Source organism: Chelmon rostratus, chromosome 6 (genome assembly GCF_017976325.1).
Source record: "Chelmon rostratus isolate fCheRos1 chromosome 6, fCheRos1.pri, whole genome shotgun sequence".
NCBI lineage: Eukaryota > Metazoa > Chordata > Actinopteri > Chaetodontiformes > Chaetodontidae > Chelmon > Chelmon rostratus.
In genome coordinates, this window is record NC_055663.1 from 5,306,278 (window position 1) to 5,325,085 (window position 18,808).

The 18,808-nt window shown below is 41.7% G+C and overlaps 1 protein-coding gene across 1 annotated transcript in view; it reads left to right on the forward strand.

Moving 5' to 3' along the window:
• The window catches only part of jph3b (junctophilin 3b), a 43,781-nt gene that overhangs the window by 9,736 nt on the left and 15,237 nt on the right, over positions 1-18,808 (forward strand). Inside the window, exons 2-3 of the mRNA XM_041939279.1 lie at positions 5,262-5,748; positions 8,537-8,902. Coding sequence (XP_041795213.1) covers positions 5,262-5,748; positions 8,537-8,902 — 853 coding nt within the window. The remainder of the gene's footprint in view (positions 1-5,261; positions 5,749-8,536; positions 8,903-18,808) is intronic.

An 18,808-nucleotide genomic window follows, 5' to 3' on the forward strand; every position in this document is an offset into this window, starting at 1 on the left:
TACATGTCTTTATTTTGCCATCTGTCTCTCCTTTTGCCTGAGTAGTTTTTCTCTTAGCTGATGTGTCTGTGTTACCTGATCTTATGGGTTATCCTGACAAAGTGGTTTCTTTCTATTTTCTCTCTCTCTGTCTTTGGTATTTCTTACACTACAGTATGCATCACGTCATAGCAAGTGATACAAAATATGAATCTGCTGACATTCAGGGACACACGCTTACATGTGCGATTCGCCAGATTTGCTTCTTTCTCCTAAAAGCAGTAGTTCAGAAAAGACAGACACACCCTAAAAGGGTCGAGTCAAAGAAAACCCACCTCCTGCATTTGTACACAGCGTTTTTGATTTCCCACAGATGTGCTCCAATTGTGCAGTGAATTAAGTATTCAGAAGTGCCATGGCATTTTTTTTTCAGGGCCATCACTAATACACACCTCCTCTACTACCAACAACAACCCCACTGCAGGCTTAAGCTTATGTAATGGCAATGGTTTGATGTTTGTAGTGGGGATTAGCAGTGCTGTCTGAAACATAAAAAACTCTAAATATCCATCTTGGAAGTCTGCCCTGCACCACTACTAATACGATACGGACCGGACATGCTGATGAAGGAGATTGCCCTGGAAGCACTTGGGACGGGATGGTGCTGCAACATCTCTTAAACTCTTATTAGGGACTGTATGAAAAGTAATAGCAGGGTAGGAGGGTCAGAGGTATATCATATATTTTTTCTTTTTATTGCGATTATTATCCCTTCTCTTGGGAGATCAGAGATCAGACATTTTACTTTTTTTCTCAACCTGGTTTTCTAGTTTCTAGTTTTCTATCTTATTTAATTTTGAATCATCAAATCAATGATAAATAAATACATTGTTTTTCTATCAACACATTAATATTATTATTATTATTATTATTATTATTGTTATTATTAATTTTATTATTATTAGAAGTAGTAGTAGTAGTAATTGCAATATTGTTGGAATTGTACATTTCTTAGCTGTGGTAATGGAGTTTTGGATTAAAGCAGAAGAATGGGGAAGCTGTGTGAGAAACTTGACCTTGTGTTGTCTAATCTCACTCTCCCTCCACATTTCTCTCACATACACAAACACAGACACTGCACCGACGTGCAAGTGCTGACATGGTGAAACAACACATTAATAATTCATAAAATAACCAATTTCAACTTCTTCACAGACCTTCTCGCTCCATGCTTTCTCTTTCTTCCCGCTGTGCTTCACAAATCAATATTTTGAGGTGTAAAGTAGTGTAGGCTGTGATGCAGTAATATAGGCACACATGAGCTATGGACTTGGACTCCTCTGGAACTAGTGACTGAATTTTCATCATCAGAAATCAGAACACCAGGTATGGATAATGGTCTAAAAATGTACAGTTCAGACAAGCAGAATTTACAGATTTAGACAAGTGTCTCCTACCGCTGTGTCCTTAGAATGAAATACAGACCCTAAGAGACAGATGGTTTTTAACCTAGAAATAGAGAACAGACGCGCGCATTTGTTAAAGAGACAATTATGAATTCAGCCTGGGGGTTGGCGCGTGATCAAATCGCTGTGCCTCTGTGATGTTTCCACAGCTTTGATCTCTCCGTTAACTCTTTGCGTGCGGCTGCCTCGCGCCCGCAGTAGCCCCAGCATGGGTTATACGCCCATATGATTTGCGAGCGCTTCCTGTTGGCCTCCAGGCAGAATCGGTGAAATCGTTTTGGCATGCAGTTGTGAAGTGGATTCTCCTCACAACTGTAGGCCCGGGGTTGAGGCCTTCACATATCTATAAGTCCGGGTTTTTTTTTCAATACTGCTGTGACATATTGAAAATGATGAGTCGAGGATAACCTAATCTGCTGTTGCATATCCCTCTTGTCACAAAGCAGGTAAAGCATTTATTCAAAGACGCAGCATAATTTTTTTCTGATATAAAGTATGTACCTCACTCTGCTCTTGTTTGCCAGAGTTTCCATGTAATACACTGATTTCACATAAAAACTGTAGAGGGTTTTATTCTGAAGCAACATAACCACCAACAACAGTCTCCCTCTCAGACTGTAGTTTTCAGCACCATGGAGAGCGACAGGCCCATATTGGAAAAGCAGCCTAGTGCCCCACTGAATATTTTATTTACTCAGGCATTGCTGATTGAGGCTTGTATATGCTTCCAAGAAATCACGAAAAAGCAAGGACCCACACACTGCTTCATATATATTTATTCGCTCATACACTCAGTAGCCAGTTTCTGAGGTGCACCTAAAACCACTGCAGTCTGACAGAACAGCCCTGCAACAAATCCTGCCAGCGTGAAGGTTGTAATGTTCAGTTTGGTGTTGATTCAGCTTTATGGGCATTTGTGGGCTGCAGATTGTGCTGCTGTTCAACTGTATTGTGTTATACTGAAGGGTTTTCTTCTATTTACACTGTTCCAAATATTGTGGACAAAATGAGAGAAACACTGGAACACTTTGGTAGCTATGAGACTAGTTTGATTCTTGATCTTGAGTTTTAAAATTATCTTTAGGCAGCTATAAAATGAATGAAGTTGTTCTGTTTTTGGGTGGGTGGGTGGGGGGGGGTATGTTATTTCTTGCTGAGATTTTGATTAGCTTAGCATAGCATAAAGACTGGAAAGAAGGGGAAATAGCTAGCCTGGCTCTGTGCCTGTAAAGATTACTAATTAAGGTGTTGTATTGTGTTTGTTTAATCTGAACATAATCCACAGTGTAAAAACACAGTTTCATGTGGGTGATGTGTCTGACTATTTCTTTGCCAGGAGCAGTGACTTCCTGGAGCCTCTGCTCGTTGCCTAGCAACCTCACAGTAATGAGAGACTTCAGAAAATAGAGCGACATACTCTCTGTAAAATGGGTATGGATTAAAGAACAAGGTACAAAAAGTTAATTAATGAGGTTTAGAGCTGCTGGTTGGTGCATTTTGTTACCGTTGACAAAACAAGGGTAACTGTTTCCCCTTGTTTTCAGTCTTTATGCCAAGATAAGCTAACCAGCTGCTGGCACATTAAACATACAGAGACATGAGAATTGTATTGATCTTCTCATCTAACTCTGAGCAAATAAGTGTATTTCCCAAAATGTTGAACTGTTTCTTTAAGAATGCCATTGCCAATCAAGCTTGAGCTGTTTAGTTTTAGTTACGTTGTTTTCCAGCTCTGAGCAGCCCCTTCATTTAATTTCCAGGATTTTTTAAATATGCATACTCTTTTGAGTATACTGTATTCTTGTCACTTTTCCACACTATACAATTTCAAACCTGCTTAGAATTAGTATTTAGTATGGACAGTTAGCGTTTTTTCTTATTATAAACATCAGCTTTCAGCAATCTTATTAGCAGAAATGTGACCTGTAGCAGACACAGGTTTTTTTTTCTCTCAGGCTGTCTCTTTCTGCACCGTCAGCAGAAACACTATCACACACAGAAACAAAGGTGGTGCTCTGTCTGTCTCTGAGTACTCAAGACTGTCTCTCTTCTTTGTTGCCCTCTGTCTCACTGTCCTGCTCAAACATGCTAGCGGCCATTTAATGAAATGGTACCCTTGTTATGCTGTTGCATGGGTGTTTCTTAGTGTGTGTGTGTGTGTGTGTGTGTGTGTGTGTGTATTCTTTGATCTATCTGTCATATGGTCATACAGCTGTGTACTGACATGATTACAAAGGGCCAGCCAGATGTGCAGGCCAGCTGTCTATGACACAGACTCTCTTTGTGTGTGTGTGTGTGCCCGTGTGTGTGAGGGATAATCGGCAGCGTTGTTTTAATGACAAGGGCAGGTTCAGTCAAGTTTTTGAACAGTGCTGTGGATGTGTTTGTTGTGCCTGTGTGTGTGTGTGTGCGCGCGCATGTGTTTGAGCGTGTCTTAGAACGTAGGCAAGAATAGAATTGGCGTATAACATTGGCTTCATTCAGCACTTCCCACTTCACTGACACTTGAGCCCACAAGGGAAATGTTTGTGTGTGTTTGCGATAGAGACGGAGAACGTGGTAACAGTCCTTATATGGTCATGTAGTTTGGTTAGAGCAAGTGCGTTTGCTACAGAATGAATCAGAGTGCTGTTACATCAGAGGTACGGGCAGGCGGGATGGATCACTTGCACTCCTATTGGAACACACACTTCCGTTTGAGTGTGTGTGTGAGTGTGTGACTGAGAGAGAGAGAGAGAGAGGGAGAGAGAAATGACTGAAACACACACACAGATGCCCTACTTTTCAGCAACATGAGGATGTAAGTACTATTATGCAGCAATATGGAGTGCAGAGACATGGTATTAATGAGTGGGAATGGATGGACAGATGAGAGGAAGCCACTCCCATGTACAGTACTACTCAACTTATTACTTTGTCAAATGATTTCATTAAAAATATGACGGTTATTCATCACAGCATAAAATGCTGAAAAACAACATGGCGAGAACTGTACCTGTTACCCAGCCATGGCCGGATGTCAGGAGGCTCCAGGGCAAATATTTTCTGTGGGGCCCCTATTGATCCCCAAAACACACACATTTATTCAGGAATATCCGTCAAGTAAGCATGGTATAAAGTTAAATATGAGAATAAAAGCTCTAAAAATAGCACTGACTCGCTGCATGTCATTTCAGGTAGGACTGGTGCACCTGTTGACAGCTGTTTTCACCAGTCAGAAAACATTTGACCAGTCATTGCTTAGTAGATTTGAAATGGGACTGCCATCTTCCTACCTAGCTACCTAATTTCCCACCAAGATAGCCCTGTTCTGACTCATCCACTGTGCAGGAGACAGTCCCACGAGAGGCAGGCTCAGCGAAGCGACTCTGTGCTGTGCTGTGCCGTGTCAAAGGTCAACCAAAACACATTTGCCAAACCAAGCAGTTAGTTTTCATCCTTTAGGTCTTTTTTCTTGTAAAAATAAGTTTTAAACATAAATAATATATACTATATTTATGAAAATATATAATATATAATGTATTTTTTACAAGGTAAAAGTCAGAAATCATATGTCTTTGACTGAGCTCTGAAACTTCACTGTCCCAAAGGAGACAAACACACAGTTGAAGCAGCATCTTCTCTGTTTTTATTCTTTTTTATGTACTTTGTTCCTTCTTTTATTGATATTTTATATATGGATGTTCGTTTGCTTTCATTTCTGTAAAGCACACTAAATTGCCCTGTGTCAAAATGTGCTATAGAAATAAATGTACTATTGCTATTGATATATTAGAAAATATTCTCATAGAATTAATTTTTCTCGTCTTTCTCCAGGAACATTTCAGGGTCAATGGGTTGGCGGGATGCGGCATGGCTACGGAGTTCGGCAGAGTGTGCCGTACGGCATGGCCGCCGTCATTCGCTCCCCACTCCGCACCTCCATAAACTCTCTGCGCTCTGGTTCCGAGCACAGCAATGGTACAGCTCTGCTGGACCGGACCGGGGCAGTGGTTCCCGGCCCTCCTCCTGTCCCTGGGACTCTGACCACCAGCGTGTCCATGTGCAGCACGGGCAGCAGCGGCAGCAGCCCCGCCGTGTCTCGTGGAGGTTTCGTGCTGACGGCACACAGCGAGGCTGAGCTGCTGAAGGGGAAGAGAAAAGGCGGGCTGTTCCGGAGATCCATCCTGTCCGGGCTCAAGCTGAGGAAATCTGAGTCCAGGAGCTCTCTGGCCTCCCAGAGGTCTAAACAGAGCTCGTTCAGGAGTGAGGCTGGCATGAGTACTGTGTCCTCTGCTGCATCTGATATCAACTCTACCATCAGGTAATAACAGGGGACGATGATGGAGGGGGTGGGGTGAAGCTCTGCTGCAGGTCAGGCAGCCGCATGGTCTGCTGGTTAATGAGGGTGTCTTCAAGCTGAAGGTCTAGAAGAAAATGAAGGAAAAAAAGGCATTTTTATTTTATTCTATATTCTATATTATTCTAATATTTAGTGCCAATACAGGAAGTATAGTGAGTCTGACTTTGATGCTGGAGAGTAGAGTTTGATCACCAAACCACAAGTAATGTCTGCCTTTTTATTGGCTGTAACTGATATTTCCAACAACTTAACCAAGCGTTTCAGTTGCCTAACGCTGTATTCAGGGTGCCTTTTTTAAAAGGTACAGATAAGGTTTTAATAAATAATAACTGAACGTAGTGAATGTTTTTAGCAGAATCGTCCAGTATCAAGGTGCTTGACTGCAAGTAAGGTTGCGAAATAAATAAAACACAAAGTACAATTATACTTACATATTCCAATTCATAATATCATTATCATTATGTCAAAATTATACCCTTTTTCTGTAGGGTCAAAAACTTTTCTTGATCTATCTTTTACTGGGCATCAGTACATAGAATTTCCATCCAATTCTGGGGAAACCCACCCAATCCTTCCTCAAGTCCCGTGGCCCCAGTGTCCTGTTTCACACAGAAACATGTCAAAACGGTTTCAAGGCCGTTTCACGGCAGCATTAAATCCTACATACAGTGCTGGCTGACACTGAGACGAGTGTGTCAGACCGAGGTAATGAAATGAATGAAAGTGGGAGCGAGGTGGAGTGGGAGGACGAGGAGGGATGACGTACAGAGAAAGGGAACTGTCCTTCATCTGGAGGACATCACGGCAACAACAAGCACCTGTCCTACTTTAGTGCCTTTAAAATGGATTGGCACGCAGTCCAAAGTGTCCTATAGGTCCGTGTACTGGTCAGCTGGCTCAGGGCCTGTTTTCCCTTTTTCGTTGTATTACCCAGTGAAAAGCCTGTCATCTTTGTCTCGCTGCTCTGCTCTTGTCCACATTTTTGCATTAATCATATAGCTCAGAGTCAGTCACAGAGTAGACATGCTGCTGGGTGCTCTCAGCAGTGTCTTTGTCTTGAATGTGTTGAATCAATTGTGTGCCATTGGAAAGGCTTGACGTAAAATTCAAAGTACGCTGGATTGAGGTGGCTTATTTTTAAAGGCACCAATTACCTGACGACAGGAGTCAGCAGCTTCAGACCTGTTTGTTGGCAAAGCGGCTGACAGCAGCTTATCAGGTCTGATTAATTATTGGCAAGGCTGGTAAGCAGAGAAACGTCTGGGCTCTTCCCCCCATTCTACTAATGTAAACATTTACAGAAAGTCTGTAAGTATGACTGCAAGGTAAAATACAACATTCAGAATTCATTTATAGCTAATGCATTTTAAATGATCAACTATTGAAATGTTAGTTGTCTTTTTCATTTGATGGTGCATATTATGAGCATATGATAGCGATAAATCTTATGTTGGGCTATTGAAAACATAATAAATTGAAGTAGAGATCTAATTAATGGGCCTGAGGAGGAAAAATGAAATAAGTCTATGTGAACTCTCGTTGAGCAAAACACTTATTATTGCCTACCAACTTCAGAGGAACTGTGCAGTGACTGACCATGAGGGAGTGTTGTATCAAGCACTGGTATCATACGAATAAGTGGGGACAGGGGAATGGGCAAAAATATCTGTGGAGCGTTGTTCGTGTTATATCTGTTCTGACGTTTTTGAGATGCACATTCTTCATTAGACATCACGAAAAAAAAAGATGCATTTTCAGCTTGGTGTTTTTGGGTTTGATCATGACTCTCAAAAAGTTATTTCTGGATGTTTTGCACTCTAGAATTATTTAAGGAATAGTTGAACTTTTTGAGAATTGCTGTTGGCTTACTTTCCAAATGAAGATCGCTAAGTTTGTAGACTTGAGTCGGGACATGAGTAGCCATGGCGAGCCCTCTGGGAGTCTTATTGTCAGAGTGAGGTTGCCAGGTTTGGTACCATCATCCTTGTAAAGAAAACTCTTGCTCATCGACCATACCTGGCAACCCATGCTATAGCTGCTGACGTCATTTTTACGTTTCACCTTGTGTAGAACTTAAACAAATGAGATACAACATTTTAGATTGCTGAACTTAAGAAGTGTTGCTAGGTGTATTTTCAACTTTTTCCCCTGCTTCTATTCTTGCTATTATGCTAAGCTAAGCTAAGCAAACACCTCCTGACATAAAATCAAGTAATTAGTTCATCTCCCTAGTTTCAAACTCCCTCACGAGACTGTCTCTGATAGAAATCTTGGTGTGATCGCTTTGTTTGGTTTGGTAGGGTCCAAGAAGACCTCATGTTTGGACCACACCGGGTGGTGGTCTTGGCATAAATAGGTCCAACCTAAATTTACAGTCCTTGAGCTGAGTGGGTTTCCGGTCGGGATCTTCATTTCAGTAGGAGCTGGGTGTTAATTTGATGAAATATCGGGTTCCAGAAAGAGAGGGGGAAGATAATGAGACGTGGTGAAAAGGATATCTGGAGGCTGAGAGAATACTGCTCATCAGCAGCCTCTAACACTAAAGCTACTATCTGCCCGTGGTGTACAGCGCGCTTACATCCAAATGGGATTTTACCTTTTATGGTTATATGCCACAAGTCAGCTTGATTGATTGTTTTCTGTCACATTATGATAGAGCTTCATTTAGTTCTTCTCAAAGTTACATGTAGGATGTAGGACTGTTGTCTGAACACACCAGCCAAACCGATGTACCCTTTCACCTTTCCAGCCTCGGAGATGCAGACACAGAGCTGGCCGCCGCTGATGACGACGTGGACGCCACTGCAACAGAAACCTACTGCGGGGAGTGGAAGAACGACAAGCGGACAGGCTACGGCGTGAGCCGGCGGTCCGACGGGCTGCAGTACGAGGGGGAGTGGCTCAGCAACAAACGTCACGGCTATGGCTGCACCACATTTCCTGATGGCACAAAAGAGGAAGGGAAGTACAAACAGAACATCCTGGTGAGCGGCAAGAGGAAGAACCTGATCCCCCTCCGGGCCAGTAAGATCAGAGAGAAGGTGGACCGAGCGGTGGAGGGGGCGCAGAAGGCGGCCGACATCGCCCGGCAGAAGGCGGAGATCGCTCTGTCCAGGTAGTGGCTTTATGGTCCTTATTTCCCTCCGTTCCTTTGATTGTAGTAAAAGGCCACCCAGTCAGGAGGTGGCTTGTGTGTGTGTGTGCTGGCATGGCTAATCTAAAATCTAAACTGACTACGGTCGTATACGAGCACAAGCGATTCTGCTCATGTTAGAATCATGTTATATGATTCACATGTGAGATTTCTCTGTTTGTCTTTTGCCTGCTGGTGTCTTCTTGCTGGTCTGAAATGGGTGGAGCTCAGTTTGAAAAAGTAATGTCACACCCATCAGGATTTATGTAGAAATGTTTGGATTTTTTTCTGAACTGTTTAGTTTTTAATATTTTATGTCATAGAGTCCTTGCACTTCCACAAACACAAGATATTGAGACTTTGCATATCACTAACTGATAATGAGGTTTAAAATAAGATTGTTAGTGAAGTCCCTGGAAAGAACATGTCTCCACTGTTACCTTGCTCACAAAAGGCCAAAAGGCTGTGGAACTCTTTGCAAGCCCGATAATCACACTGAACTGCCATTTGACATCCCTTAATTCAGTCTGACAGTGTTCGTGTTAGTTGATTTTTGTTTTCGGGTTGCAGGTGCTGTTAACTCAATGTTTTTCATGATGATCATAATCCCACTGACAAAGATCTGATCTGCAGATTGTTTCTCTAAGTGGCACAAAACACACATCAAATAGGACCAGACCTGTATGAATTGCTAAACAAATCACAGACACAGGCATCAATACGGAGATCTGTATTCTTATCACTGTGGCATTTTGATTATATTGAACTAAAGACTGGGGAATTTGGAACTCCTACTGCCCGACGCAACAGGTGCCCCTGTTAATTCCTCCAAAGCGCTGATAATGTCAGGTCATACTTCGCTGTAGACGCTCCACCTTGCCAAAGCTTATGCAACAATCTGAGTTGAAAACACTTCACTGAAAAGATGAGTATTTATGATTAATCATACTACTTATTATCTATTTTTGTTTGGCACTTGGCTTTTTTCAGGTAATTTTCTTGAACTTCTGACTGTGAACAAGTCAGCGCACAGTGTTGCTATTATTGTGTTCTAAAAACATGGCTTTGCAAACTCTTGGTCACATGATAATTCCCTCTTGTTCACATTTCCACCAGAGGTGTACAGTACATACTCATACTGACCTGACTATACTGAATCACCATTGTGACTGACCGAGAGCTCCTTGGTGGTGACTGAGCACAAACTCAGCTGTGATAAGCAGTATTTACATCCTTGTTAAAAGCCATAATGTAATAATTCTGTTGCAGAAATATGAATTCTGAGCCTTAACTTAATAAGCAGTACCTGCATATGCTAATTTTGGACTGAACCGAAAGTAAGAGTCTAAACCAGCAACATACTGAATTTGCCATTGAACTGCAGACAGTCAGAATCAGCGCTGAATGCAGTGTTTTTATGAACAGTCATGCCAGTCAGTGACTGCGAATCTATGAACTCGAACAAAATTATTCAAATCTCAAAGTGATTTGTAATTTCCGCCTCTAATTTCAATTTCTTGTATTCCATCTCACTACCTCCCGTCTTCTCTTGTAGCTCTCTGTCCTTGTATCGTACCAGTGTTCACCCATCACCGATGTCTCCATTTGTCTGAATCATTAAGGGAGTCGGCTCTGCCTGTAAACACTTGTGGATGGCTTCATTCCACATTATAATTGAGATCAATGACAGATTAACAACAGGATTAAGGTTAAGGTGAAAGTAGGGATAAGGAGGTTATGGTACAAGTGAAATAGCAAGCGAAGCGAGACCGTCAGGAGCCGTTAAGACTTTGATGAAGCTGCTCTGCTGAATGGAAATGAGAGCCTGCTCTCATTATAACTCTGCTCATTGAACTAAAACAATGAGCACAGTTGGGGTTATGATGTTAATGGCCATGCCCTGACCTTCTTTACTGCAGCTAGAAACTTTTGGACAGGAATATAATGCAACAATTTTTGTTTTTCAGCTCAGGACTCAAAGCAGAAATTAATTAGCTGTCCTGGGACCTGTAGTCATGGATACACATTGATACTCATGTCACGTGGGGACCTATCAGAAGTAGGCCTCTGACCCATTTTGGTCCCAGACCTTGTTGTTTCAAGGAATCAGGTTATCGGACCATCGATACAGTAGTTCTGAGGCAGTTCCTGCTGTCAAAGCTTCTTTTTTTTAAACATCATATGTTGAGAGAGTTTGTACGGCAAGGTTTGAAAATGAGGACTTCAGAAGTGCCAAGGTGAACATTTCAGATAACATTACAGCATAGAGATCAATCGAGGGATACAAACCGAGCAGGCGGTTAAACTTATGTGCACTAAAAGATGGTTGTTCTGAGCCCAGTTCTGAAAAGTAATACAGAAGGTCACAAGTGAAATGTAGTTCCCAAATGGCTGTATTGGTATTTAAAGAGTGTGTCTCTGGTACAGTACCAACAGCCTTGAGTATTTAAAATCTGAGAAAAGGGACTTTATATGTTGCATTTTAACACTGCTGATTCTGGTGTAGAACCAGGCTTGTGAGCAGAAGGTCAAAGGTTTAATGGCATGATAAATCCAGGTAGAGAAAGCGAAAGAGCGGCAGGGATGGCACCAGAATATACCAATACCATGATGACAAAGTGCATCCCTAAAAAGATTTAAAAAATGGGATCTAATCAGATTTTTTTCTCCATTTGGGTTTTTCATTTCACATGCTTGACTTGATATGTTGTGTTGCTTAAGATCCGACTTTATCGCCGCCCTGTGAATGTGTGATAACTCAGCACACATTTCAAACCTGATCTGATCTGTGTCGATGTGTGCTACGACGTCAGATCTTGCTGCATGCAACCCACTGCACATGTGACTCAAATGATCACTCGACAACGAAAAGACGCAGATACTGTGGCTTCAGTTGCATCTGGCAAGATGCTTAGCTTCACAGTGCCAGCTCGTGTTTGCCTCTGCTGGGTTATAGGAAAGAGATGTTCAGTCCTGCAAAGGAAAGATGTGAGCAACAATTGGGACAAATGGCTGCAGTGAAAGCAGCCAGTCGGTTAGTGAAACTGAAATTGTGATTGATCCAGTTGTCTGAAAAGGGGTTAAGTTTACTATCTGATTGGCAATTGACTTTGGAACAGATCAATAATGTAATAACATGTTGCACACATCATGGGCATTAACTGTAACTTACGTACAGTATATGTATATTTCCTGGTGTTTGCATTTTCTGCAAGGTTTAGATGGGCAAACTTGTTAATAAGGGGAGAGAGGAAACACAGGAGCGTGACAAAGGAATGGTGGAGGATAGAAAAGAGAGACAAGGCAGAGATGGGGGGAGTGTAAAAGTGGGAGTTAGAGAAAAAAAGACAATAAGAAAGTGAGACAGAAAAAGTCGGAGAGAGTGAGAGAGATTTCCGCATTATGCCAACAATGTTGGCAGGCGGCCTGAGAGAGAGCAAAGAGGCTGAACTAGAGGCTCACACACACACACACACACACACATGCACCTGCACACACAAACCTGCTCTTCCTTATAGACTTACAAGCTGTACAAGCCTACCTGTATGTGAACGCAGCTGCTGAGCACGCCCCTGTTTGTTGGGACTACATGCAAGAAGATACATGCGCAGAATGACTTAAGATCCAATCCTATTAGTCCCGATAACAGTCTTCTGCTGAGGGCGGTCTGACCACAGCTTGCTACAGCTGCTCAGCCCACTCATCTCACACTGTTGATAAGTCACACACAAAAGCAAAGGAAGACAGAAAGAAATGCAGACAAATTAAAGATAGAGAGCACATCAGATACTGGCTTGTAGGAGCCTACACTAGCAGCGATTTGTATGTTTTTACAGCTATTGTAACAGCCTGCAATAAACAGATCAGTCATATACCATTCAGACTTCAAGCATAACCAGAAATGTCACACATATAACCTAATTCTAATAGAAGTAGTCTGTGCTAATACACTATGAATGACTGGGAGGAGTGGCAAGCTCTCAGTTTTATGAGGTTGTATTTAAAATACAACAGACTGTCACTCTGTAGACGTGCAGGTATTCTAACTGTGCAGGTTACAATGTGCTTCAATTGAACTATTGAAATAAACTTTAATCCACTGTAGAAAATTTATTTGGTAAACAAGTACATCACCAATTATAATAAGATACCATTACTGAATAACCTCTCCACAAAAAGTGGGATCCGATCGTGATGTGTTCGAAACATCAGGACAAAGCTTTACTCATCACAGACCAGCTGGTGCAGCCTGTCAACAAATGTGTTAGTCTTGTAATATTTCTCAGAGGCTTCCAAAAGCATCATGGCGAAGAAAAGTCACATATCCTGTTGTAAAGGGTGTCAAAGTTCTCTGTCCCTCGTCAACATCCTGGAGTATCAGCTTAGTTGAGTATGAGCTGTATTTTGAAAGTGTTTTGCTGTGTGTACCTGCACAGAAACAGTTGTACTCTTATCAGCAGAGTCTGTATTACAGTATATAAAGAGTTTATAGGTGTGGTTTAATAAATATGAGACCCTGTTTCTATGTAACACCACTTTGACGCTGTTCGTCTTCATATGCATATTTGTGTTTAGGTCATAGATACTTTAAGTCAGAATTAAATTTAGCATAAACTGAATTAAAATGATTGGGTGGTAAATGTTTTATGATAGATGGGGGAAATGGTTTTGAGTATGTTTAATATTTATCCACATACGTTTTTTTATGTTCACTGACCTTGTTGGAACTGATTACAGGAAACATAAAAGTGAATTCTGTCTCAGCTGACTCAACAGAAACACACAGTAAAACAACCATCTCCAACAGAAAATGAGCCTTTTTGTTGTGCATTAGAGTGAGTCATGGTGGTATCCACCAGGTGGCTTAGTGCTACGGTAATTCATGACCAAAGTCTTGTGGTTAAGACAAGACTTTGGTCAGGCAGCCACCTGAAGGTATATATAGGCTAATTATTTTATCTAGTTTTTTTTTAGAAAATTATTTTAAGCTTCATCTTTGTGATTATAGTTGAGAAATTGGTCCAGCACATATTTAGCCTAAGCTAAGACAAACTCTTGAAGCAGGTGGACACATGCTAGCTAACTCCGTCAAGGCGCTTTCCAACAACAAAGCTGTGCTATGTTCATGTTGTATTATGAGATGAGTGTTCACCACAGTTTAACATTTACTGTTAAACTCTGGTGAGGCGCTCTGGTTTGTTTACAGTAATTTATACAAATGCCTCCAAATGAATATGGCCGTCATTTATCGATTTATCGAAGAAAATTATACAAAGTATAATTGATCAGTTTCACCTGGGTTTCTTTTGTCTTTGTTTGCTTCTTTGCCATTCTGCTTGTTTACGTCTTTGTTTCTGCCTATCTCTCTCTCTGTCTCTCTCTCTCTGTCTCTCTCTCTCTCTCTCTCTGTCTGTCTGTCTCTCTGTCTGTCTGTCTGTCTCTCTGTCTTTTATCTGTCTCTCTGTCTTTCTCTGTCTCTCTCTCTCTCTGTCTGTCTGTCTGTCTCTCTCTGTCTGTCTGTCTGTCTGTCTCTGTCTCTCTCTGTCTCTGTCTGTCTGTCTGTCTGTCTCTCTCTCTGCATTATTTTGTAACAGTCATGTCCCGCCTGTTCTGTGGGTTTGAACAAAGTCTGACTGAACCACATGACTTGTACTATGGATCCACAGGTGAAGACGTCAAAAAGAGACACAGTGGCAGGTGTAAAGACACACGGTCAGGTCAAACTTGAGCTAATGTTTGCTGAGGAGGATTGTGCTGGGATATTTGGAGGGCAGGAGCTCATGTACAAAGGGGGGGGGGGGGGTAAATTATTTTTGGGGAGGGACAGAGTGTCCTTGTTTAAAGTAGGGTGCCACTTTATGCATGCTTAAAGCAGATAAACCCAGTTCTCTCAATACAAAAAGTACTTGAATTAACCTATTTCATGAGGGCAGTCAGAGTCAACAGCCACACTCGTGGCTCTGTGAGGCAAGGCGCTGCAGTGAGCCGCAAAGCTAATGCTAACACATCTTAATTTAGCATGTTGATGTTAGCTCTGTAGAAATAGCTACTTTCTACATTTACAGTACTAGGGATGTTCCTAATGACTAATATTCCCTGAGAAACTGTGTGTATTGTAAGAGCCATTTGAAAATAACTAAATTGTTCCTAAATGCCCCTCAAATATGTGGCAGTTTGCAATGTGCATCATGGTTCCTATGCCAGTCCACGTGTGCTGGAAGATTTCAATACCCCACACAAAAGAGGGAAATTCAAGTCAAGTGTCATCTGTGTTCATGGACCCTATTGTTCTATGTTTTTGTGTGTAACTGACTAATGGAGACGACTATTTTTGAAATCAGCCCAGCACTGAAGGAGAGCGCTGCAGCCGGCAGCCGTGAAACGGGCTGCAATGTAGCCTAATCCCTCCGGGTGTTTACGCATCGTCAATGTACGTCCACTAAAAGTGTTTGTTTCCACTGACGGGCTCTGATTGTTATTCTAACTGTCTGAAAGCAGTATGGAAAGGATCCCTACAGAGAGAGACCTTTTTATTAAAGAGTAAGAGCCTTTTGTTTAACAAGAAACAGCTGCCGTATGTAATTCTATCATTGTAAAACACACTTCATTTAACCTCGACATAAATAAAATAAAACTCACCAAAACCATCTTGGTTCTTCTTTCACTGCTACAGCAGTCACCACCAACTCCAAATAAACACTTAATCCACCAAACTGGGAGAGGAGTGAGAGGGAGGAAAACAGCGTGTAGAGCTGGAATAACTCAGGAATTATTTCCACCGGACATTGTGGCTGGAGAGATTTGATGATGTCAAGCTTCAAAAGATTTTCCTGGTCAAAAAAATGACATTACTGGATAACAGAGACCCTGCTGTGCATTGTGAAAATTGCACATTATACTGTATTATCAATTTGTACATTAATACAATAACAAAAAGTTTGTGCCCACTAGCGAGGGTTTAATAATTAACATTTAATCGACTAGTCGACTAATTGCTCACATCCTTATACAGTACAGTCGCAGCCTGGTCTTTAAACCAGCTCTCACCAGCTCTTTCTATGTGGTACACCCATACACCCACCCACACACACACACACACACAGAATTGTCTAACCCAGATTCAGACAGCAGCATAGCCTGGGACCGGGCAGCCTCTCCCTCTCTGTGTCCCAGAACAGAACAGCAGGGTATTTCCTTGTGGAACACCAGGAGGAACCCTGAGAGGTGAAACACAGTCACAGGATAGTTGCTGCAGATACTCTCTGAGCTCCAAGAAAGCACAACAGAAATCTGGTTCAAGGATGATGTGGCTCTTTGTCCAACCTTCCTGGAGTGTGTGTGTTTCTAAAAATGTTCACAGGCTACTTTTGAATGTTTATCCAACTTCTTAATGTTGACTCAAACAAAAGCAAATCCACAAATTCCCTCCCTAAACACATTAAATATGTCGACTGTATGACTTCCAAGCAGAATGAGATTTGCCAGCCTGCAACAAACACTTTGTTGGTGCTGGGCATCTATTTGAAAAGGAATACTCAGGGCCCCTTCTTACTCATGATGAGAGCCATGCCTCTCAGTTCCACTTTCATCCCTTCTTTCCTAATGATCGACTGTACTTGGTACCAGGAGATGATCAACTGGATTCCTGCTTTGGCTGTCTGCTGCAATAATTGCTGAACCATTAACATATATTCAATCTTTCTATCTCTAATGGCAAATTTGCTAGTGTTTGTAAATCAACCCACATAATCCCTTCACATAAAGGTGGTGATAGAGATGATTTAAGTAATTGCTGCCCAATCTCCAAACAGCCCTGCTCAGCAAAAAATCCTGAAATCTTTGGTAAACAACCAACTCAAGGCTTCTCTTGCAAGTCACTCAGTTTTGAGTCTTTACCACTTTGGATTTCGAGCTAATCACAGCACCAATTCAGCTGTTGCATTAGTTGCAAATGATGTAATATCTGCAATAGATAACAAGAAGCCCTTTGACACCTTTTTTTGCCTCTCAAAAGCTTTTCATACAGTTGATCATCCTTTGCTTTAACAAACATTATGTAATATTGATTGGGGTAGAAAACCTTGTGACCGTCAGAATGTTTTGTCTGAGTTTTTTGCTACTAACAAAGGGTGTGCTCCAGTCTTCTCCAGCATTTTTAGCGATGATATTATCCCTTGTTTGAGTGGCTGTCAAGCCCATCTTTATGCCGATGACACTGTTGTATATTGTACTGCTAATTCTGTGCAAATGGCCATGGACCCTGCAACTTTCTTTAATTGCTCTCCAGGAAGCTCTTCTTAATCTTAAAATCAAGAATCTTGTTGGCAAATTACGACAAAAAGATTGGATTTTTATTCAGAATCAACTTTCCTAACAATTTTGAATTATAAGGAAGCCCTTATATTGTATTTACCACTCAACCCTGAGGTTTATTACCCATGATAGCTACACTAATCAACACTGTATCCTCTGTGATAAGGTTGGGTGGCCTTCACTGCATGAGACATAATAATCACTGGTATCTGTTTATCTTTAAAGCCCTGATGGGAAAATAAGTGTCACATATTGCCACCATATTGCATTGAAACCCTGTCAACTTTTAATTTGCTCCAGTGGCTGGCTGGTCAATGTCTTCAAGCATGACCTAAAACTGAATACTCTTATATTGCTTGGATGCTTAACTTAACTCAGTAACCGTCCACTATTGACCTGTAGCTGTTTTAACTGATGCTGTTATTGTTTTGTATGTTTGTATTTCTATGTAAACTGGTTTGCTTTTGAATGTTTGAATGTTTGATACTGTATATTTGTCATTCTTGGCATTGTTGAAAATAAGGGTCTCCCTCAATTGATTCCCCGAGTCTTAAAGGCCCAGTGTGTAGGATTTAGTGCCATCTAGTGGTGAAGTTGCAGACAACCAACTTAATACCTCTAGTATGCAGGAGAACCTACGGTGGCCGCAAGACTCACAAAAAACGTGAAAGGCGGTCTCTAGACCCAGTGTTTGCTTTGTCTCTCTGGGCTACTGTAGAAACATGGCGATACAACATGGCAGACTCGGTGGAAGAGGACCCGCTCCCTCTGTAACAACGATTCTTATTTTTATGTGATTATACACAAATCAAAACAATCTTATGAATATTATATTCCATTTATGCCGTATCTTGCACACTGGACCTTTAAATAAACCTTTGAATGAATGAATAATCTGTGCTATCCATGTTTGAAGGCAGAGAGGTCAAAGGTCAGGGTGAGCTCCAGAATAAAATCCTGGATCTGGTAGATATTCTGTATCAGCTGTCCACGTGCCTGGCGTTACAGTAAATCCCTGATTTGTGTGTGTGTGTATGATACTCGGCTGATGTGCCCTGGTCGCTGTTGTCACATGTGCTGATGTAACTGATGTGACATCAGGCTACCTGTGATTAGTTAGTACCAGATAAACACAACAGTGACTCACTGTGCTTTGTGGACGGAGCCACTCACTGCAATCCTGTGACCTCGTTTCATCAGCAAGCCTGAAGAACAACACACACGCTCACAGGCATGCACGCACACACATGCGCTATTAGCAGTGATGCAAACCGGAAAGCTCTGTTAGATATTCAGGTATGAATCATCATCATCATCAGCTGGTTCAGAGTAATGACAGAGATGATGGAAGAGCTTAGCATGAGTCCTGGATTAGATTTTCCCTCCCTGTCTCCTCGCCTCACCTCAGTGTGCTTGTCTATCTTCTTCTGTGTGTATTTTGCTTCTGTCTTGTGTTTGTTTTGAGTCTCCTCTTCTTCGCTGTCTTCCTTTATTTCTCTCCTGCTTTTGCCATTGGTATCCCTGCTCATTCACTCTGTCCTCTTAAAGCTGCTACACGTACCATTTAAACATCAG